General features: G+C 45.6%; 1 protein-coding gene across 5 annotated transcripts in view; it reads left to right on the forward strand.

Moving 5' to 3' along the window:
• The window catches only part of MID2 (midline 2), a 339,116-nt gene that overhangs the window by 212,524 nt on the left and 101,956 nt on the right, over positions 1-24,636 (forward strand). For all 5 annotated transcript variants that reach the window (XM_073360610.1, XM_073360614.1, XM_073360612.1 and 2 more), the window contains one exon: positions 5,272-5,367. In XM_073360610.1, the coding sequence (XP_073216711.1) occupies positions 5,272-5,367 (96 nt within the window). The remainder of the gene's footprint in view (positions 1-5,271; positions 5,368-24,636) is intronic.

Below are 24,636 nucleotides of genomic sequence, written 5' to 3' on the forward strand. Positions count from 1 at the left end.
AGTGTCCAGCGGAGGGCAACAAAAATGATCAGGGGACTGGAACACATGACTTATGAGGAGAGGCTGAGGGAATTGGGATTGTTTAGTCTGCAAAAGAGAAGAGTAAGGGGGGATTTGATAGCTGCTTTCAACTACCTGAAAGGGGGTTCCAAAGAGGATGGATCTAGACTGTTCTCAGTGGTAGCAGATGACAGAACAAGGTGTAATGGTTTCAAGTTGCAGTGCAGGAGGTTTAGGTTGGATATTAGGAAAAACTTTTTCACTAGGAGGGTGGTGAAGCACTGGAATGGGTTACACAGGGAGGTGGTGGAATTTCCTTAAAGGTTTTTAAAGTCAGGCTTGACAAAGCCCTGGCAGGGGTGATTTAGTTGTGGATTGGTCCTGCTTTGAGCAGGGGGTTGGACTAGATGATCTCCTGAGTTCCCTTCCAACCTTGACGTTCTATGGTTTGATTCTATGACTATGTCCATGCCAAGGTCCAAGCTTCTGCAGTTTTTGTTGGGGGTCGGATGCAGAGAGGAAGTATGGTTATCATTTTTAATTTAAATTAAATCTACCTATTTTGGGCCAAAGGAATTTTGCTCATACTCATGCTGTTGCTGCTCCGCCTTTCCCCACTGCAAAAAATCACTGTTGTGCAGGGACCAAGACAGGAATATTTCGGGTCAGGATGTAAATGCTTTGGAAAATTATAGAGACAAGGTGGGTGACTTAATATCTTTGAAAGAGACAAACTTTTGAGTTCTATAGGCACTCTTGTTCAGGAAAAATAGAGCATGGGAAAATAAGAGTTAAACAGAAATTATAATTTCTGTAATTATAGATATAATAACTACCTGGTATAATTAGGACTTCAGGTGTATTAGAACTTCTTTTTGTTTTTCAGCAAATTAAACAGAAGCAACCTATTTTTGCATTTTCATTTACTATCCTAGTCCCGGTACTAGCAATGGTCAGCCCTGTCTTTCGGCAAAGATAGTTTGAAGAACAGGAGTATCAAAAAGATCTTTTTATTTAGTACATTCTTAGGGCCGGGAAAGTCATTTTAATATCAGAGAATACTTAATGAATTGATGCCTGCTCAATATAAAGTGTTATGAATGCTTTAGAGGACACACACAATCTCTTAGGAAGAAAGACAACAGTTTCCAGAAGCTGACAATGGACAACAGGGGATGGATCACTTGGTGATTACCTGTTCTGTTCATTCCCTCTGGGACATTGGCCACTGTTGGTAGACATGATACTGGGATAGATGGACCTTTGGTCTGACCCAGCATGGCCATTCTTATGTTCTTAGCTATAGATCCTGGATTCCTGAACAGCTATTTGAAGGATTTAATGTAATGAAGGATTTAACGGAAAACTCATTTCGCCCACCCTCCTTGCTCTTCAACAGCATTAGACCATTAAAGAAGATCAACCCCCATTTCAGCGCAGAAACTCCAGTGTAGCCAAGTCAACGATGAGAAAGATAATTAGCAAGTTAAATGCTCAGTTCTTTATTCAAATTATGTTTAATAATATTGAGCTATAAGAAAACAGTGGCAAAAACTGTTAACAGCTGGCTTTTTCATTATCAACGTAGGTTTGTTTTGCATAGCATTTTCAGCTTAATGAAAGCTGCCTGAGTTTCCTGTCATTTTTCAATCCTATTTCTATATTATGCTTTATCAGCCATTGGCTAGCAATTCGCAGGATTGCAAATGAGCTCTGAATATTTTAGGAGCCACTGGGTTTCAGGAATTAATGATGTGCCTGTATTTTATGACTGTGATTCAAGTTCCATTGGCTAACCAGCCCCAGAATTATATGTGCATGCAGAGGGAATCCTTGTTTATGGGACTGTTAGAGTCTTGCTGGGAGCTATGGGCTGCAGTTCCAAGCCAAGTATGAATAAAACACCACAGGGATTCTTTTTTGGCTCTGAAGTTTCAAATATTAATAGGGTATCATTTTCATGACAAGTATTGCAACAGGTTGTGAGCACTTTGTTATAAAACATTTTCTCTTAGTGGAATCACATATTTTAATGGAAATGTGATGTCATTTAAATTATTGATATCCAAAAGCACAAGTCCACTGTGTGTCCACAGATATTGAAATAGTTTCAGATGGGCTCTTTTCTAGCTGCTCCCATGTCTGTTAGATTGCATTCCTCTCCATAAATATTACATCAACCAGCACACCAGGACCGATGTGGCAGCAAACCAGCATTTAGCGTAATAGGCAGCAAGTGGAAGCATGATTGCAAACTGTCTCAGTTCATCTAAATGGTCCAGGCTTCCACACAAAACCTTCTAGTTGTGGTTAGCCACAATTGACTTTTTTCTTTCTCTATAATATTAACAACCCTCCTTCAGAAATTTGACAAAGAGTTCATCTAATGTAGGGGTTGGCATGTACCCTAGGGAGTCAGAAAGTCTCCTGGGAGAGAATGTGGGCTGGCTTTTGCTCTTGCGCCATGGTAAATCTATAGCCAGTGGATTTGCTCTGGATTTACACCACTGTCTTTTTGTTCTATGTTTGCACAATGGGCTCTTAGGTGCCACTGCATTACAAACCATAAATAATTATAGCTGAGAGTGCAGTTTTGTGGGTGTGGTGGTGCGAGGGTTGTGTTTGTATTTCTGACATTCGAGACTGTGGCTAGACAGATTGACCAAGGTGCACACTCTGGCTAGGGGCTGTAAGCCTTCTACAGTGCTGCATCTCCATTGGATCGGGGAGCAGCATAGCAGCATAACACTTCAGAGTGTGTTAAGATCAAAGTTTGTTGTATTTACCCATCTGCCAACCCGAGTTTTCTCTGTCCAAGTTTTGAAGCGTCTTACAGCACACTGCATACGCGCTTGCTACACTGCTTTAAACTTCCTCATGCTTACTTAGAAAATAAAAATCTCTCTCCATCTCCTGTTCACTGGTCCCATTTCAGAAAAGATTTCCCTTGCTTTTGGGCCCACCCTTTCAATTAGTCACAAGAAAAGACAACATTTGGGTTTCCAGTGTCCCATCTCAATTCCATCCCTTGACACAGCAGCGTCAGTACAAGGCTGTCTAGGTGCTGGACAGGAATCAAACAGTCCCCTCACCATACATTGCACTTTGAAAATGTTAACCTCTAGCTCTTTATAAATACAAGAGGATTAAAGGGTCTGAAGGGCTTATAACGGTATGTCGAGAGAATCCAAAGTGACCAGTCAAAATGTCGGCATAACCATCAAAATAAACAATCTCTCGGGAATCTCTATCTGCTTTAGTTGAAATCCTGCTTTCTGTTATTAAATTGTAATTTACCAAGAACAAAATGCTAGTCCGATTGGGGAATTGGGAACAGAAATGAAGACAGCTTGTAGTTATGTCGCTGAGGCCACAACTTTTCTCCCAGGAGCCTTTTATCTCAATAACAGACACAGGATGAGGAGGGGAGAGAATGGATGGAAAATAGAGTAGTTTATTCATATCGGACAGGTTTCCCAATTGAAAACTGGATGCAGAATAGCATCTGGTGCTGCTAAAAGAGTTGTCTGAACAATGTCCAGCTAGGGACTCATTGGCAACTTGTCAACAGCCTCAAGAGATACACTGCACTTGTCTCAATCGGCACAGATTGCAGTCTTCCTCATCTCCGAAAACTGCAAACCATGAAAACTACAAATCTGAGCATGCAGTACTCTGTCTTTACCTGAGTAGCCTAGAGGTAGGCTTGGAAGGATTAGATTTTTATCGGCAAATGTCAATAAATGTCAATACCATACACACACAACTGACGAAAAATATTTTCATTGATAACAATAAAAATTTACAGATCGGCAAAGTAAGAAAAACGCTGCTTGAGAACTTATTAGAGTTTGATTTAAGAGTATTTACTTTATATATTTGACACATTATGTAGACAGTTTGTGTTTTAATGGTTGCAAAGCTTTAACTTTTTGAATCTCGGCGGTCTAAAGTAATTAAATAATAATTGCCTCCCCTCCCCATACTCTGTTGCTGTTACAGTTTTCTACAACTGTGAAAATTTAAATAAATAAAAATGAAAAAAAATGCTTATCAATACACATTGTGTCAAAATTATAAAAAAAAAGGAAATTGAATTCTGCCAAGCCTACCTATATGTATTGCTCTATGAAAGGTGGGGAAAATAAGTGTGTGATTTTTATGGGTTTTATAATGTTCCAAGGAGCCTGAAGCTATTTAACAAAAAACTGTTTGCTTTTTACTTTGGAAATACGAGGAATATAAAGTCTGGTCTGCCCTGTTTTTATTGAAGGACTCTTTGGTAACAATGTGAGATTCCTCTGCCTGCAGTTGAAAGGGAGGAAAGATGGGGAGATGTATCTTTAACATCTTTTTCTTCCAGGTGTGAGCAGGACATTGGAGTTGTATACTGTAGCTATTAACATAAGTGCAGTGTGTTTAGTGTCTTGACTCTCACTTCAGTTTCCCATGCTCAGCATCTTTTGATGTCATAACAGAGCTGCCAACCCCAATTATTTTAAATCACGTGCCAGGTCCCAAAAAAACCACGACATTTTAAAAATATGGTGTTCTTTTTATTTGCCTTCTGGTTTTTGAGCCTATAGGGGTCATGTTTTTCAGCTTTGTTCTGCAACACCAACGATTAGAAATTTATGTGTTTAAAAAAAACCTTATATAATCTCATGACTCCAGGAGCTGGGGCTTTAGAAATACCCCTAATATCATGGGGAAATTGCAAGAGTTGGAATAAGTTCTTCTGATGTGCATAGAGTTTTCCAGGAAAGTCAGGGGAGTCAGACTCAGTTTTGTACATTAAAAGACAAAAAGAAAAAAAAAATCAAGGCAGGGTTAAAAACCTACCTCCCAAATTCCAGGAGGTGCCTCCAGAGGAGGCACAAACACAGTCCCTCCTCTGGGCTGATGACCTTTAAGGGTGCAGGCTGCATTGCCAAACCCTGTGGGCCACTTGTAGTGTGCTGCCCTCTAGCCACCCATGAAAGTTACTGTAGTTGTCAACCTGGGATAATGAAATAACATTAACTTTGGCTTAGAAGCAGATTATTGTGCCTCCCTCTTCTACATGAAGCAGCATTCCAGCATTCTGTGGTAGCTGCATATGGCCCGGGTGGAAGCTGCCAGTGCCCAAAGCCGTTAATGTGTGTGTGTTTTGTCATCAATAATGTTCTGAGATGTTCATAATCCGTGGAGCTGGTTCTCCAGCTCTGCTGATGCTTATGCTCTCTTTCTTTCTTTTTTTCCCTTCATTCCTTCCCGTTTCTGTGCTGGCAGCAAACCCTGGAGACGAACCTCACCAACCTGGTTAAACGCAATAGCGAACTCGAAAACCAGATGGCCAAGCTGATACAGATCTGCCAGCAGGTGGAGGTACGTGGTGGCAATGCTTCATAGAGCGGGGGTCTGTGCTGGCTGAGGGGTGTGTGCATTGGGGGCGTGATACCTGCCTGCAGCATGGGAACCCTGAATGGGGGAGAGGGGTTATTTGGGGTGATGATTGGGGGGCAACGGGGTGAAATTTGGAAAGGGATCATGCAGGGGAAAGCCGTGGCGTGAGATGAATGAGGCTGCAGGATGGTGTCCCAAGGGCAATGGCAGAAACCCCATACCTTGATTAATTTAAATCTAGGCAGGACAGACTGCTGGTAAATACTATATTACAATGAGCAAACTGCACTAGCTATGGGGGAGGTAGCTTAATAGCACGTTCCCTCTAACCGAGATTGTTCTGTGCAATTCTCCCATGGCAGCTGGATGTTGGGAGGTGGACGGTGTCAGTGATGAGTGGGGGCATGCACTGCCTGACCACTGTGGGTGCGTCATCCTCTCAGGGTGTAGGGGGATTAGTTGACACAGGGAGGTGTAGTTTACATCTCCTTGCCCCAGGTTGGGCCAGTCTGGCCCAATATAGCTAGAGTTGTGAGCCGGTAAAGTGTCTGAGACAATTTCTCGGGAGAAGATAGTTTGTCTGGAGAAGGGAAAATGGAAGTGGCTGATGGAACATAAACGAATAATTATAACTGTACTGTGGAGAGGAGTATGGAGTAAGCAGCATGGGGTCTGCACTGGAGTCTCTGCTCTTAACTGCCTTTGTAAGTGCTGTGGAGGAAGCAGAAACCCGTATGCAGTGAGAGCTGGAGAGACCGTATCGTAAAACACCCCTGTTAGAGGACAAACAAGCAACAATCAATGAGATGAGAGGTAGTGTAGATAGTTGCAGGGGGAACACCTTCCAATCCCGATCCTACAAGGTGATGTGCACATGTGAACACCTGCTATTGCAGTGGGGCACTGTGAGAGTACAGGGCCCACATGTGGGCTCAGGGCTCAAGTGGGGAAGTACGAAAGAAGAAGGAATTCTGTGCTATTTGGAATTTGAGTGCTGCTGCATGGACACAGACAGGCCTGTGTTGCTTGTGGGTGGTTACAGTTGTGATGGGTTGGACCCCCCTTTCTGGGGCACCACCTGATGTGCTGGGGTCTCACTGAGCCCACCCTTTCCACCAGCCTGGGTTTCCTAACCCTGTTTTTGCTGTGCTAGGCTCTCAAGCCTTCTCCAGCGTGCGCATGCACGCACACACACACGAGCACACACACATCCAGCTGCAGAGACCGACTGAAATCAGCTCCTCCTTTGGGGTATAAATCCAAAATAATATTGTCTCGCGCTGTGTAGAAATATCTGCACAGCGCAATCTCATAAAAATGCACCCTCTCCCTCAGTGTGGAGAGAGATATGCACAGCTTTTTGCGCCCTCTCTCCCCCAAGATATGAATTCCACAAACTGGGTTTTGGAATAAATAAAAACAAGTTTATAAACTATAAAAGATATATTTTAAGTGATTATAAGGGATAGCAAGCAGAACAAAGCAAATTTATTGAGCAAATAAAACAAAACACGCAAACTAAACATAATACACTACAGAAACAGGTTAAACATAGTAATTTTGCACCCTAAATGTTGTTTAGGTAGGTTGTAGAGTTTCTGTAGCTCAGAGTTCCAGTTATATCTCTTTACAGGCTAGACCCCTGTTCTCAGCCTGGACTCATCCCTTGCCTTCCCATAGCTTAGTTCCTTGGTTTCTTTGGAAGCTTTCAACCGTCTTCCTTCTCGGGTCGGCAGGCAAATGGAGAGTCCCAATTGCCTTGCTTCCCAGCCTTAAATAGAATTTACATAAGGCGGGAAGCCTTCGTTTCCCAGTGGAAAAGTACCAGTAATGTCCCAGGTGGTATTCTGTACCAGGTGACCTTATCACCTGACCTTGCAGTGTCAAAGCAACCATGAAACAAGGTTTATTTGCAAATGTCCACAGGAAGGAACTTCAGGGAAGATGGGAGATCCACATCTTCGAAGGTTCATTGTTTTTTCCTAATGGCCCTTTAAGACTCATTGCTTTCCCAAGTACACACACAGTTGTAATTGTTAAATAGACAATATTCCTAACTTCAGATACAGAAATAATACATGCATACAAATTGGATAAATACATTCAGTAAATCATAACCTTTCCAATGATACCTCACATGACCCGTCTTGCATAAAGCATGTCTTAGTTATGCCATATTCATATCATAACCATATTTCTATGAAGAATATGGGGTGTAATATCACAATGGTGTCTATGCCGCTAACTGATTATAGAATCCTGATAACCGTCATGGCTGGGCTGGGCCACTGTATAGGGTTGCCAATTTGCTAATTGCACAAAACTGAACATCCTTGCCCCGCCCCCTGCCCTTCCCCAAGGCCCTATCCTGCCCCACCCCTTCTCTGAGGCCCCGCCCCAATTTACTCCATCTCCACTCCCTCCATTGCTCACTCTCCCCCACCCTCACTCACTTTCACTGGGCTGGGGAAGAGGGTTGTGGTGTGGTGGGGTGAGGGCTCTGGCTGCAGGTGTGAACGCTGGTGTGGAGCCAGGGATGAGGGGTTTGGCGTTCAGGAGGGGATTCTGGGCAGCAGCCAAGGGCTTTGGATTGCAGAAGGGGGCTCAGAGCTGGGACAGCAGTGTGGGAGGGGGTGCGGGGTGTAGGGTCTGGGAGGGAGTTAGGGTGCAGGAGGGAGTTCCAGCCTGGGTCAGGGGGGTCAGGGTGAGGGCTCCAGCCGGGCGGCGCTTACCTCAGGCAGCTCCTGGTCCATGGCTCAGAGGGACTAAGGCAGACTTCCTTCCTTCCTGCCTGCCCTGGCTCCGCATGTCTCCTGGAAACAGCTGGCATGTCTGGCCCGTAGGTGGAGGCACGGCCAGGCGGCTCTGCACTGTGCATGCTGCCCCCCTTCTGCAGGTGCTGCCCCCGCAGAGCCAGTGCTCGGGGCGGGGTCAGCACATGGAGGTTCCCTGATTGCCCCTGTGCCTAGGGGCCGCAGGGACATGCTGACTGCTTCTGGGAGCTGCATGGAGCCAGGGAGGGCCGGGAGACTGCCTTAGCCCTGCTGTACCACTGACTGGAATTTTAATGGACCAGTCAGCAGTGCTGACCAAGGCTGCCAGAGTCGCTTTTCATCCGGGCGTTCCGGTTGAAAACTGGATGCCTGGCAAACTTAGCACTGGAGGGGGCTGATGACGGCTGGGGGTAATGAATGGCACATGATCTCACAGTGTGAAGCTCTAGCAGAGTCAAGCCAGTGCTGTATTGGGATATATCACTTACGAAGTGGTTCCCAATCTTTTTACAAAAGCGACCCTCCCCCCGCCCACTGCCTTTTGTCTCTTTCTGTGACCCAGCATTCTATAAATGCATCCTTTGCCCTGGCATCACAACACTAGTCCTGACCTCGGCCCCCTCTGCCCTCATCCGGCCATGGCAGCTCCTGTCCCACAGTGCTCAGCCAGATGCCCCACTCCAGGTATTGTGGCCTGGTTCATGGGGTCTCAGCACCACTCAGGTTTGGCCCGGTTACCCCTCCACACCAGGCTGGGAGAAGTATGTGTTTGCCTAGGCCAGGGCCCAGGAATGGGTTACAAATGGATGTGACAACTAATCTAGAAACTTCCAACAACCCACTGTTTGGAAAATACCAAATTAGGTCACTCAGCATCCTTTGTCTGACCCAAAACCTGTTTGTCAGCTTTGTTGTGGACACAAATTTCATACATGACTTCATAAATATTGCAATGATTATGAAGATCAGGATGACATAACCTTTTGTTAGCTATCTTACATTATATTCTCTCTGGATAAATACTAGGAAAGCAGTGTGCTAGGTGTAGTGAGTTTGGCAGGGCTGTTAGGAGCCTTGACACAGAGCAGTGGCTCCTTTCCCAGCTAGTACCAATTGACCTCAGTGTCACACAAAGGAGCTTGGGAGGGTGGGGGTGGAGGGGATACAGGGAATTGCTGGGCAAGGTGACAGGGACTGCAAAGGAGGAAGACTGGGACTAGTAATAGTTGGGGGAGACTGAGACTAGGAATGGCTGGGCAAAGAGACTGAGATGGGGATCAGACTCCTGGGACTTGGAAGTCAAGGAGAATGATGGTGGCTGAGATGATGGCCCAGGAATGAGGAAGAGACAGGAGTGGTACAGGGACAGGCTGGGGCAGAAGGGGTCAAGTTTGAGGGAAAGAGGCAGAAGTCTGAGCCCATTAAAGCACACTTCGCTCTAGAATCTGGAATGAAACCCAAAATTCCTGAGTCTCACTATTTCTCTGCAGTCAGCAAATATCTGTGAAACCCACTGGCGAAGTTTATGGCTCACCTCTCTCTAGTGGCTGGTCCACACAGAGGATGACAACCTACTATTACTATCAGTTACTCTTAGTTCAAGTGGCAGAGGTCTGTGCAGTGGATCTAAAGGTTCCAGCCCTGCTGATGAGCCAGGTGGTTATACCTTTTCAGTTTTCTGTTTTAAAAACCTAGGACATTTACACGGAGATCATTATTGTGGTTGCAAAGTCAAGCACTCAAAAGTTAGGAAATGTCAGAATTAGGGAAACCTTAATTCTACCCCCTTGTGCATGTGCATCATGACACCATCTTTAATTACATGATCACATACTAGTTTTTCCACACTAGTTTTTCCCCTGGCCTCATTCAGTGCACAGAATGGACCTGTTCTGGGGATGAATCAAGGGGGGCACTTTTCTTGATCTGCTCCTCACAAACCGGGTAGAATTAGTGGGGGAAGCAAAAGTGGATGGGAATCTGGGAGGCAGTGACCATGAGTTGGTTGAGTTCAGGATCCTGACGCAGGGAAGAAAGGTAAGCAGCAGGATACGGACCCTGGACTTCAGGAAAGCAGACTTCGACTCCCTCAGGGAACGGATGGCCAGGATCCCCTGAGGGACTAACTTGAAGGGGAAAGGAGTCCAGGAGAGCTGGCTGTATTTCAAGGAATCCCTGTTGAGGTTACAGGGACAAACCATCCCGATGAGTCGAAAGAATAGTAAATATGGCAGGCGACCAGCTTGGCTTAATGGTGAAATCCTAGCGGATCTTAAACATAAAAAAGAAGCTTACAAGAAGTGGAAGGTTGGACATATGACCAGGGAAGAGTATAAAAATATTGCTCGGGCATGTAGGAATGATATCAGGAGGGCCAAATCGCACCTGGAGCTGCAGCTAGCCAGAGATGTCAAGACTAACAAGAAGGGTTTCTTCAGGTATGTTGGCAACAAGAAGAAAGCCAAGGAAAGTGTGGGCCCCTTACTGAATGAGGGAGGCAACCTAGTGACAGAGGATGTGGAAAAAGCTAATGTACTCAATGCTTTTTTTGCCTCTGTTTTCACTAACAAGGTCAGCTCCCAGACTGCTGCGCTGGGCATCACAAAATGGGGAAGAGATGGCCAGCCCTCTGTGGAGATAGAGGTGGTTAGGGACTATTTAGAAAAGCTGGACGTGCACAAGTCCATGGGGCCGGACGAGTTGCATCCGAGAATGCTGAAGGAATTGGCGGCTGTGATTGCAGAGCCATTGGCCATTATCTTTGAAAACTCGTGGCGAACCGGGGAAGTCCCGGATGACTGGAAAAAGGCTAATGTAGTGCCAATCTTTAAAAAAGGGAAGAAGGAGGATCCTGGGAACTACAGGCCAGTCAGCCTCACCTCAGTCCCTGGAAAAATCATGGAGCAGGTCCTCAAAGAATCAATCCTGAAGCACTTGCATGAGAGGAAAGTGATCAGGAACAGCCAGCATGGATTCACCAAGGGAAGGTCATGCCTGACTAATCTAATCGCCTTTTATGATGAGATTACTGGTTCTGTGGATGAAGGGAAAGCAGTGGATGTATTGTTTCTTGACTTCAGCAAAGCTTTTGACACGGTCTCCCACAGTATTCTTGTCAGCAAGTTAAGGAAGTATGGGCTGGATGAATGCACTATAAGGTGGGTAGAAAGCTGGCTAGATTGTCGGGCTCAACGGGTAGTGATCAATGGCTCCATGTCTAGTTGGCAGCCGGTATCAAGTGGAGTGCCCCAAGGGTCGGTCCTGGGGCCGGTTTTGTTCAATATCTTCATAAATGATCTGGAGGGTGGTGTGGATTGCACTCTCAGCAAATTTGCGGATGATACTAAACTGGGAGGAGTGGTAGATACGCTGGAGGGGAGGGATAGGATACAGAAGGACCTAGACAAATTGGAGGATTGGGCCAAAAGAAATCTGATGAGGTTCAATAAGGATAAGTGCAGGGTCCTGCACTTAGGACGGAAGAACCCTATGCACAGCTACAGACTAGGGACCGAATGGCTAGGCAGCAGTTCTGCAGAAAAGGACCTAGTGGTGACAGTGGACGAGAAGCTGGATATGAGTCAGCAGTGTGCCCTTGTTGCCAAGAAGGCCAATGGCATTTTGGGATGTATAAGTAGGGGCATAGCGAGCAGATCGAGGGACGTGATCGTTCCCCTCTATTTGACATTGGTGAGGCCTCATCTGGAGTACTGTGTCCAGTTTTGGGCCCCACACTTCAAGAAGGATGTGGATAAATTGGAGAGAGTCCAGCGAAGGGCAACAAAAATGATTAGGGGCCTGGAACACATGACTTATGAGGAGAGGCTGAGGGAGCTGGGATTGTTTAGCCTGCAGAAGAGAAGAATGAGGGGGGATTTGATAGCTGCTTTCAACTACCTGAAAGGGGGTTCCAAAGAGGATGGCTCTAGACTGTTCTCAATGGTAGCAGATGACAGAACGAGGAGTAATGGTCTCAAGTTGCAGTGGGGGAGGTTTAGATTGGATATTAGGAAAAACTTTTTCACTAAGAGGGTGGTGAAACACTGGAATGCGTTACCTAGGGAGGTGGTAGAATCTCCTTCCTTAGAGGTTTTTAAGGTCAGGCTTGACAAAGCCCTTGGCTGGGATGATTTAACTGGGAATTGGTCCTGCTTCGAGCAGGGGGTTGGACTAGATGACCTTCTGGGGTCCCTTCCAACCCTGATATTCTATGATTCTATGATATATGGTGAAGGAGGCTGTTGTCGTTTGTTGCAGAAGTTGGATAACTTCTAGTGAATGAGGCAGGAGGCTGCAGAAAGAGAAGGGATGGTTGGATGATGAAGGTAGTTGAATACTGCCCTGGAGAACTGGATTCTGTCCCTGTCTTTACCACAGAGCTCCTATGTGATTCTGGGCAAGTCACATAAACCAAACTTTTCACAGGTGGTCACTAACTGTGTGTTCCTCATTTTCTGGGTACCTGACTTGATACCCTGGGGTCTGAAGTGCTGAGTGCTCACAGCTATGACTGAAGTCAATAGGAGCTAGGCTTTGAGCATACAAAGTGCTGTATAATGCTAAGTGATCTCAAAAATCCAGTCCTAGATTTCTCATTTTGTGTCACCAGTCTTTAGTGGAGGCTTTTGATGTTAATCTGTACTTCAGCCCGCCACCTGTAAGATATCACCACCACTCCTCTTACAGGAGGATTGGATACCGTAGTGATGAGTGCCATGAAAAATTAATAATTTTGTCTCCAGAGCAGGGTTTGAACAGTGCGCAAAAAGTAAGGCAGGGGCAACACCTTGAAGAATGTGGATAACGTGAGATATTGAAAAGCTGCTCGTTGAGTGAGCACCATCTATTCTGTGCACTGAATGAGGCAGGAGTCCTATGGAAAAAATAGCATGTGATAATGTAATCAAAGACTATATTATTGTGCATATGCACAAGGGAGCAGAATTAAAGTTGCACAGGGAACCTTAATTCTGGCATCTCTCCGCTGCTGAGTGCCTGACTTTGCAACCTTGATAATGTTCTCTTGATGTATTTTGAGTGTGTATAATTATACGACTACATTTGAGACACTAGAGAGAATGAGAAGCAGAGTGATAAAGATGGTGAGAGGATTGGAGCTCATGGCCTAACAAAAGAGAGATGAAGGCAAATGAATACGTGCAGCTTGGAGAAGCAGGGACAATGGGTGAGTGATAACTGGAAGTGCTTGAAAGGGAATGACATAAAAGGGGCAGAGGTTGAAGGTGGTGAAATGGGTGGGGAATGTAAGCCGGACCAGTGGTCTGGAATTAAAGCAGGATGGGTTTCAGTTGAAGTTGGTCCTATTCCAGGAGGGAGGTCGAACAGCATTTGCCAAGGGATGTAGATGCAATGGAGGCATCAATATAGGAGGTGTCTGAAAGCAAAGTAGCAAGACTGTTTACAATAAGCGCAGATGAGAACATCCTTCCGTAGTGAAGGAGGAGACGCTACGTGACCCAGGAGAGCCCTTTCCAACAAGCCGGTTCCTCTGTAATTCTGCGGCTGTCCTATTTCAGCTGCTAACACTCGCCCATCAATCGGCAGGCCTCTTGCCACGATTATCAGTAAATATTTGACGTACCTGGCCCCTTTGCAAAACTATTGAAACCTTGTGGGAAACAAAAGAAACAGCATCTGCTTAGGCCGAGCAGTCTCATCATTTTCCTCACAAAATGAAGGGGATTTTTTTGTTTGAAAACAATGAAAAGGCTGACTTAGTGGGAGGTGACAATGCAAGTGAGAGCGTGTTTGGGAAACACACTGACGATGCACGGATGAGCAAGTGTCATACTCCAGCCTGTCAATAAACGAGTGCATTTTGTTCTCTGCAAGAGTTTGTCTGTTCTTACTGCACCTCAAACCATTGGCCTGTCCTAATCCATCCCAGCAGAGTCTTCTGATGGTGGCATGAGCATAAGCCCAGCTTCCCAGGCCTTTGGCGTATGAGGGGGGACAACTAGCCATCCCTTTGCCCTATGCACACGCCCGTGGCACTGTTGTGTGGAAGTCACTGGCAGTCATGCTAAGGCATTCAACCCTGCTATATACACTGGGGCAAAACCCCTTTTGAACCCTGTCTGTGCTATGACTGTGCACCCTCCAAACCGAGCCTTTTAAAGAGTCATTTAAAAGAATGGTACAGTATGGCATATACAGCCAAAGAGCCATGGTATGAGGCCCTTTAGGTGACTGAAGTGGGCTCTGCCAGCTCTGTGCCCTCTGATACCCATCCCCTAGAATAGAAGTCATGTCAGGGACAAAGGGAAACCTGGAAGATGTTGTGGTCCACTGTGACACACCTCACTCCCCTCAGTACTTCAGCTAGCTCATTGCAGTTGTCAGGCACCAGAGTCCAGAACCTAGACAGGGAGGGGTCAGGTTACTAACCTAGTTGGTTCATGACAAGCTTCCCTGTTCCCCTACTACCTCCTCTCTGGCTGAATCACACTGATGTCTGATGGAGTGCAGCACCGCCCCACCCCCCACTGCCAAGGAGACACCTCCTTCCCCTGCCCCAGCAGCACCTTTCCTAGCACGAGGGCAAGTGTCAGACCCACTCCAGAGAGGTCCCCGCTCCTGCATCTAGAGCTCTGCCCCATCCCAAGCCTGAGGAAAGGGACACAGTTCTGGACTCTCACCCTCTTACTCTGCTGGGTTATGCATGCCTAGGTGGGGTGGGAAAGATGGGCTACTTAGCTCAGAGGGGCTAGTTGCACTGGGGGTTCTGAGGTACTGATGCCCATTTTGGAATTAGCAGTTTGTCCCTTTAAGGAACAATAGCAGAGCAATGAATGAGACCCAACTGAGCACAGGGTCTGCGGCCCTAGGAGCATGCATGGCATAGGGTGGGGGAAATTTTTCCCACAGTCCATTTCAGATGGGGAGTTCGCTATCACCATTGGTTATCACCACGGAAGACAGCATGAGCTAGCAGCACACCTTCTGGGAGAGGACTCAGTGTTCCATGTGATCTGAAATCCTCAGCAGGGCAGGCTCCGGACACAAGGGCGGATTGGAATTTATTGGTCAAAACTGTGTTTTGATGGAAAATTGGATTCTCAATTAAACAAAATTTAAGCAAAAAAAGTTTTGCTTTCTGCTGAAAATTTCATTTTTTTCCATGGAAAGTTTCTTCTCTATGAGCCGGGATTCCCTGGCAGCTGGATTTCATCTCCTGTAATGCACCGTAGCCAGAAATTGCATGATGCAAATCATTCCCTCACCTAAAGGGGAGACCAGGGTGCATTATGGGAGATGTAGTCAAGCGGGGCAAAGTGGGGACACAAGGAGCAAAGTACAACTCCCATGAAGCACTGCAACTCCAAGTTTTAGCCAGAAAGGTCTGGATTTTGTGGTTTTGGTGAAAAGTCAGAATTTCCGGGGGAGGGAAATTACCAAAAACAAAAGGGTTTTTTTTCATTTCTGTCAAAAATTTTCCGCCCGCAGAAAATTAAAAAATGGCCCAGCTGCGCTGGATACATTTCCGTCACTGTCTTGCCCCTGAGGCATTCGGTGTAGCCTTCCTGGAGAGCCTGAGGCTGTTTCTACACTTCAAATACTCCAGCGAAACGTCACAGCTGCGGCTGTGCCGCTGTCGCGCTTCCGGGTAGACACTCACTCCGGTGATGGGACGTAATTAACCCACCTCCCCAAGAGGCGGCACCTAGGTCAGTGGAAGAATTCTTCTGTCAACCCAGCACTGTCGGCACCAGGGACTAGACTGGCATAGCTACATCTCTCAGGGGTGTCGATTTTTCATGTCCCTCAGAGAAGTAGCAATACCAAGGTAAGTTTTCAGTGTAGACCAGCTCTGAGAATCTAATCTCATTAAAATGAGATTTATTAGTCAGAGTCAAAGGTAGAGTTGTCAGGGGTCTGTTTTTTTACCCGAAAGTCTCTTCGAAAAGGGGATCTGGCAGTGTCCGGTAAAAAAAAATCCGGTTACCTTGGGTAGGGTGGGAGGCGCTGGGTCATCAACCTGTGCCAGCCCCTGCTCATCCAGGGCTGCCTCCTATCTGCATCTTGTGGGCAGGCAGGCAGCAGGCTGCAGCTCCCATTCCAGCCCTAGAGCAGAGGGAGCCGAGCTGGCACTGGGTGCAGAGAGTGGAGAGGATCAAGCGCTGAGGGAGGGGGAGGGGAGGAGAGGAGCAAGTGGAGGGGGTGGGGCCTCGGGGGTGGGGCAGGAAGATCCAGTTTTCAGAAATTAGAAAGTTGGCAACTCCTAGTCAAAGGAGGTCTGGTCAAAACCAAAGAAACGGTCTGTGTAGGGGATCTATCCGGACCCTACAGAGCTCTGCCAGATGGGTCCCCATTGTGGCATTACATGACAGTTCCATTTCTAACATGTCATCTCTCTCCTCTCTGACCCGTCTGGTGGGCAGTCTGGCAGGGTATGTCGACACTGGAGTGTTTGGGTAACTGATTGCCAATTAACTGGCAGTGGTTAACACCTCTGGAAAGGCTACTCCGGACACTACCTAGATGTTTGTTCCAGGCTACGGTACTCTTCTGCTTTCAAATATGAATGACACCAGGTCAGACTGCTGATTGTCAAGGTCACAGAATACAGATGTTTCCAAGAAATAAGCAGTAGGACGAGGTGAACTATCTTCTCCCACTCTGCATTCTCTAAACATATTGTTTTTTTTCCCATCATGCCTAAATTGATTCCTTCCTCTTTTCTCCCTCCCCTCCAAAAACATGATTATGAAACTGCACCCTCCCTGCTATCAGAAACCAAGATTAGGATTTCCATTGGCTGAATCCTGTAGCCAAACCAGCTGCAGTTTTCACAGGCAGGCCAGCAGCAACTGGAAAATGTTTTGTATTGAGGATTACAGGAAAGAATCAGAGGAAAACAGAAGATCACCTTTAATCCCATTGAAGATTAAATCTGATCTGACCTTGCTCTCTGACCACTTGATCTATAAAATTCTTTGTCTTGCTGTTTAGCAGTCAGGCCTCCTTTGTTTGCATTTCCAGGGGAAGCCTCTGTAGAATGCACACCCAATAGAAAGTGTATGCCAACTGATTAATGGTTACTCTTGGCTATTACTGCATGGACCAGGAGTTCATAAATATGGAGCCCTTGCAAATAACAACTGAAGGGAAGAAAGTGGTTAATACCTATTGTTCTTTCAAAGTGCATAACAATTAATAGTAAATTAGTTTGCTGTTTTGTTTGCTGAGGTGATTCATGGAGAGAGGCCATTGCAATTAGTTTCTTCGTAATGGGCTATTGATTTTCAGTTACTAAATTAAGCAGCAGTTCTTCAAACAAGTTCCTTTAAAAAGAATAAAGACACTGATCTACTGAAGGGATCTCGGAAATGGATTTAGGTTATTTTTGTCGATACTTCAGCAAATTTGTCATGAAGGTTATTTATCTAGTTGAGTTACATTTCCCCAGGCAGAGACACCTCACACCTGCAGTAGATAGAATGCTCCTACTACTCAGCCTCGCTATAGCTTTCAATGCAGCTGCTGACCACAAGCTGCTCAGGGACTAGCTGCAGCCACGGATGACACAGAACTATAGTGGCTCCAATCATCCCTCTCCAATAGGACCCAGAGAGTGGTGATGGGTAACTGCTTCTCATCTAGAGTCCCAGAAGGACCCCGCTGCCCTCCCTCCGCCTGAGAGCACTGGGAGAAGTGTTGAGGCTCCCCGACCAGCCAGCTCTGAAACTCTGCAGGTTTTGGCTAAATCATGTCCCTGTTCTTTGACCAGCTCCACTCTTAATCCAGGAAGGGGAGACAAGAAGCAAATCTAGTCAGGCCCTCCCCATGCAGAGGTAATTTACCTGTGACAACTGCAATGGACATTAGAGAAAGTCCTGAGTGAGAGAATGAGCAATCTATGTGAACTTGCTTTTGAATGATGCTTTGAGCTTGCTTCTTGCTCCAGTTTTACAGAGATGCAATTCCAGTGGCTTTGTGCCTTGGCACCTGTATCTCAGAGAAATTACCTGGAAGTAATCCAAGACATGCAGCTGTCCCTGTTGCCTCCCTATGGCTGGCTGAGGATAGTCTCCACAAGGGAAGGTTTTTCTTCTAATGAGCATCATTCTAGCCAGGTTCCCAGGGCTCCTTCTCTCCCTCCTGCCTGCGCCCCTCACTGTGGCTCATGACAGAGAGCATTAATAAGGGGGAATGAAGCGTGAATAGATTTTTGCAAGCAGAATATTCAGAGCAAGAGCTGTAACCTCACCAGGCAAAATGAAAGTGACTAACATTCAAAGTTTTTATAGGTCAGGGTATGACTCAAAGGCCCTGCCGGGGATGGAAGATGGACACATCTGCATATGTCAGTGTCTTCTGTTTGTGAAAGGTGGTCATCTAGGGAAATTTTATAGAGAGCTGCTGGTAGGCTCTATATGTTCAGCTTTCTGAACTGTGCAATGAGTAAATGACAAGATTTTTTGACCTTATGTTAGATCCCCAAGTGAGATCTGCTCCTGTATTAGCTATTGCTCACATTTTATAGGTTGCCTGTAAGGTCATCTGCATCAGTCCCATCTGTGAAAGGCTGGCTTCCAATCCTAAAGCTGAGTGGACTATGTGGCTGATCCTGATCCAGTAGCAGGGAGTAGATGTAGATTTAAATATTAGAGACATGTTTTAAACAAAAGACCGTCCTGCAGGGAAATGAAGGTACCTAAATCCAGGTCTTGGCCAGTGCAGAGAGCAAAGGAGGGGGCTGTGTGTGAGAGAGATTTGTTGGACAGGAGAATAGGGGAGTGAAAGTTCACTTCTAGTGAGGACTCTGACTTGTGTTTTTATTTTTATGTTGGGAAGAGGCGCTAGGTATTTCTCTGTCAAACAGGTCAGCAGTGTTCAATGCCTTTTCTATTCAGATGGACTACAGAGCCTAGATACACAACTCAACAGAATCTTTGAATTCTTTGAAATATACACCCTTGGATTCAAACTTACAACACATCCTGTCACTCCTACATAATCTGTTCCACAGGTTCCCGGTCTGCCTGAAAGCAGGATTCCCACTCTAAAGCCCTTTTCAAGGAAAACTATATATATATATCCCCCATGCTCTTCTGAATGGGTGAGATACTTTGTCAGCCCTGCCCATGGCTTTAAGTTCACCCCTGGGATCTATAACAAATTTATCTGTGATAAATTAAGTGGTTTGATATTTCTTTAGATCCTGGAAGTCTAGTCTGTAGTTTTCTACTTCATTTGGAAGTTTTAAGCTTTGTAAATCATTTCTCATAAAATCACAGTTGAAATACATTTCTCTTTCTTAACAAACTATGCCTCCCTAGCCACCAGAGGCAGCATTTGAGAAAGAACATTCAAACATGGAGCAGAAAACATCTTTGCTATTCTAGATTTACCCTTTGGGCTTGGGTTCAAGGGATTCTACCTTACAAAGTCTTCCTTGCCATTGTATAACTAGGCACCAGTGACCCCTAATTGTATTGTTCAGTCTCTTGTTCACCTTCATTCCTAAAGCCTACCCAGAAAGCTGTGTTACTAGAGTGGTAAGATAGCCCAGTTAAGTATTAAAAAGTCAGGAAATAACATTAGTGCTGAACATGCAACCTTAATTCTGCCCCCAGTGTATATAATGTTATGATCCCATATTATTTCTGTATACTCCAAGCAAACAGCATTAGTCTGAGTAATTTATCTGAAAAGTATACTGTAAACCAAGCATACTCCATGTGCTACAGGATGAGGATAACCATGCAGAAGAATTGTGAAAAATTGCTAGTTCACAGGTAGTTTTACAGTTAACTGCCTCAGCCTCCGGATTACACTGGAGAGATGTTGAGCTGCTGCTTAGGGCTTGTCTACACTTAAAAGCAACGGTGGCACAGCGCTGTCCACACTGGGATTTAGGTCTTTTCCATTGATTTAGCACTGTCTACATGGGGATTTAGGTCAGATTAAGTACGTTTCTCTGGGTGTGGATTTTTCACACCCCTGAGTAATATAACTCGGTCAACCTAATTTTCTAGAGTAGACCAGCACTTAGTAGGAGAATGTATAGTACACGCGTGTTGCGAAAATGATTAAAATACAGGTCTGAAGCTTGGTTTACACCTCAAACATATGTCGACCTGTCTATGTTACTCACACGCCTGAGAAACGTAGTTAAGCCCCAATGTAAACACTGGTAAACAATGTAAACAATGTAAACACTGTTGAGGTTACAGGGACAAACCATCCCAATGAGTCGAAAGAATAGTAAATATGGCAGGCGACCAACTTGGCTTAATGGTGAAATCCTAGCGGATCTTAAACATAAAAAAGAAGCTTACAAGAAGTGGAAGGTTGGACATATGACCAGGGAAGAGTATAAAAATATTGCTCGGGCATGTAGGAATGAAATCAGGAGGGCCAAATCGCACCTGGAGCTGCAGCTAGCCAGAGATGTCAAGAGTAACAAGAAGGGTTTCTTCAGGTATGTTGGCAACAAGAAGAAAGCCAAGGAACGTGTGGGCCCCTTACTGAATGAGGGAGGCAACCTAGTGACAGAGGATGTGGAAAAAGCTAATGTACTCAATGCTTTTTTTGCCTCTGTTTTCACTAACAAAGTCAGCTCCCAGACTGCTGTGCTGGGCATCACAAAATGGGGAAGAGATGGCCAGCCCTCTGTGGAGATAGAGGTGGTTAGGGACTATTTAGAAAAGCTGGACGTGCACAAGTCCATGGGGCCGGACGAGTTGCATCCGAGAGGGCTGAAGGAATTGGCGGCTGTGATTGCAGAGCCATTGGCCATTATCTTTGAAAACTCGTGGCGAACTGGGGAAGTCCCGGATGACTGGAAAAAGGCTAATGTAGTGCCAATCTTTAAAAAAGGGAAGAAGGAGGATCCTGGGAACTACAGGCCAGTCAGCCTCACCTCAGTCCCTGGAAAAATCATGGAGCAGGTCCTCAAAGAATCAATCCTGAAGCACTTGCATGAGAGGAAAGTGATCAGGAACAGCCAGCATGGATTCACCAAGGGAAGGTCATGCCTGACTAATCTAATCGCCTTCTATGATGAGATTACTGGTTCTGTGGATGAAGGGAAAGCAGTGGATGTATTGTTTCTTGACTTTAGCAAAGCTTTTGACACGGTCTCCCACAGTATTCTTGTCAGCAAGTTAAGGAAGTATGGGCTGGATGAATGCACTATAAGGTGGGTAGAAAGCTGGCTAGATTGTCGGGCTCAACGGGTAGTGATCAATGGCTCCATGTCTAGTTGGCAGCCGGTATCAAGTGGAGTGCCCCAAGGGTCGGTCCTGGGGCCAGTTTTGTTCAATATCTTCATAAATGATCTGGAGGGTGGTGTGGATTGCACTCTCAGCAAATTTGCGGATGATACTAAACTGGGAGGAGTGGTAGATATGCTGGAGGGGAGGGATAGGATACAGAAGGACCTAGACAAATTGGAGGATTGGGCCAAAAGAAATCTGATGAGGTTCAATAAGGATAAGTGCAGGGTCCTGCACTTAGGACGGAAGAACCCAATGCACAGCTACAGACTAGGGACCGAATGGCTAGGCAGCAGTTCTGCGGAAAAGGACCTAGGGGTGACAGTGGACGAGAAGCTGGATATGAGTCAGCAGTGTGCCCTTGTTGCCAAGAAGGCCAATGGCATTTTGGGATATATAAGTAGGGGCATAGCGAGCAGATCGAGGGACGTGATCGTTCCCCTCTATTCGACATTGGTGAGGCCTCATCTGGAGTACTGTGTCCAGTTTTGGGCCCCACACTTCAAGAAGGATGTGGATAAATTGGAGAGAGTCCAGCGAAGGGCAACAAAAATGATTAGGGGCCTGGAACACATGACTTATGAGGAGAGGCTGAGGGAGCTGGGATTGTTTAGCCTGCAGAAGAGAAGAATGAGGGGGGATTTGATAGCTGCTTTCAACTACCTGAAAGGGGGTTCCAAAGAGGATGGCTCTAGACTGTTCTCAATGGTAGCAGATGACAGAACGAGGAGTAATGGTCTTAAGTTGCAGTGGGGGAGGTTTAGATTGGATATTAGGAAAAACTTTTTCACTAAGAGGGTGGTGAAACACTGGAATGCGTTACCTAGGGAGGTGGTAGAATCTCCTTCCTTAGATATTTTTAAGGTCAGGCTTGACAAAGCCCTTGGCTGGGATGATTTAACTGGGAATTGGTCCTGCTTCGAGCAGGGGGTTGGACTAGATGACCTTCTGGGGTCCCTTCCAACCCTGATATTCTATGATTCTATGATTCTATGGTAGGTCTATGGAAGAATTCATCCTTCTACCTACCACTTCTCAAGGAGATGGATTCACTACACTGACAGAAAAACCTTTTGCATTGCTGTAGCAAGTGTCTACACTACAGCAGCATAGCTTTGCTGCTGTAGCACTCAGAGAGAAGAACGTTTCTCTGTAAAGCGTCTGTCAGTCAAGATACCTGACTCACTGTGGCCATGCAGTTGGTGCAGGAAGAAGTATTCCCAAATGTGACACCTGTGCATGTAGAAAGACACACACATATTTTTAACGGGATATCAGGGAGCAACATGGCCGCTAACTCTGCCTGGCTCCCTTGTGCATAGCCTAGTCTTATGCTTGGCTGCTCTCCTGTAACTGGGTCACAACACTGTTTACAGTATCTGGGGCACTGGGGTGGCTAGTCGCCCCAACAATCTATTCAGTAGGAGATCCCAGAATAATTTGACCCAAGTGTAGCTGGGGCTGTTCTGTGTACATGTCCTCTGGGCGCATAGCCTCCTGAAGCATTCTAGGAGAGTTATTGAGATCTCCCAGAATGCACTGGTACAGGCAAGATTAGGTGCCGTGGCAGTTGCAGATACGCAAATGTGGCTGACATGTGGGTGTGTAGTGCAAGAAGCCTCTTGTCTGAATACAGTTCAGTGAACCAGTGTGTCTTGTAGCCAGGTAAAATGGGAGTGGCACAAAGCGATTGCAAAAACATAGTAGCACTTGTAGTGTGAACAGGCCTGAGCTACCTGTGTATGAATGACTGCATAGCAGATCCTTCCTTAAACTGCCTGTTACAAATACAACCCAAAAAACCCCAAACAAACAAAAAACTACTCTGCATGCACAGAACACGATTTTCAAAGGCTCAGATCTGGAACTAATCCAAACCAGTTTACTCCACAAGCCAAGCTGCTGCTCCTCAGTGAGAGCCAGTTCCAGGCTAATAGTCAGCGATTATTCCCCACTTTTTTTGAGTGTTCTGCTTCTCCATGATAGGTCACAGCTGCCCCCACTGCCACAACTGATATATTTGTGGTGTTGGTTCCACTCACCTTATGCTCAAAAAAGATTGAACTGTTTTTGCTCAAATGAGAAAAAAAGTATTCACTCTTGGCTTCTGGACAGAGACCAAACCTGCAAAATTTCAACCCAAAATGTGAAAGCTTCAGAAATTAGATTGGAAACGGTTACACAGCCTTGCTTGTAGGGGGTGCTGGTGCCCATGCTCTAATAGAGTCAGATCTTTTTACTCGTTTAATCTCCCAAAGCGTAAACATGGCGGAACTGCAGATTTTTGCCAATGTTGCGATTTCTGATTTAGAATTGATTTAACTTGGAGTGCTGAATTTTCCATGATATTTAAGATTGCAGGGATAGTGTGATTTGAGTTGCTTGTTATGGATTGTCTCCATGGTCAGCAGTAATTTATGCAGCCCCTCACCTGATATGTCCTTTCTGCTTGTTTCAGAGTAACAGCCGTGTTAGTCTGTATTCGCAAAAAGAAAAGGAGTACTTGTGGCACCTTAGAGACTAACCAATTTATTTGAGCATAAGCTTTCGTGAGCTACAGATTATACAGGCTGCATCCGATGAAGTGAGCTGTAGCTCACGAAAGCTTATGCTCAGATAAATTGGTTAGTCTCTAAGGTGCCACAAGTACTCCTTTCTGCTAGTGATAATGATCACTAAGGGTTCTAAAGCCAGTGCAAATAGCAATGCTGATGAAGGGCATCCCAGTTTAGTGCTTCTGAGAAACAAGGAAGGTGCTCACAAACTATTCCTCCATACCATTGCCTCAAGCGGTTAATAAATCTCTGTAATCACATGCTGTGTCAAAACTATTTAGGGCATGTTAAAGACTCCATTATTCACCCCTGTCAAAAACATATGATGCCTGGAATGACATTGGGTCTAAATTGTCTTTAGATTCCTCTATAATGTCCAATAGGTTACAGAGATTATCTGCTGTTTGTCTCTTTGGAATTAAATCCACCAGATCTTCATTAATTGTTTCCCCTTTCGCTCTATTTAATCTGCTGGTCAGGATTTTAGTAAACCGCTTCTAATCTGTATTTAACAGAGGCTGGTCTATAGCTGCTCTGCTGCTTCAGATCTTTTTGCAATTTCAAAAACAGGGGGATCCATTTTATTCATGGCAACTGATAGAGTGTTTATTTTATTATAGAAGGAACCCGATTTCTTGCTATAATTTGTCTGACTCCCCTGGTATGCCACCCCTTCCT

The sequence above is a fragment of the Lepidochelys kempii genome, chromosome 9, assembly GCF_965140285.1.
Source record: "Lepidochelys kempii isolate rLepKem1 chromosome 9, rLepKem1.hap1, whole genome shotgun sequence".
In the NCBI taxonomy this organism is placed as follows: Eukaryota; Metazoa; Chordata; order Testudines; family Cheloniidae; genus Lepidochelys; species Lepidochelys kempii.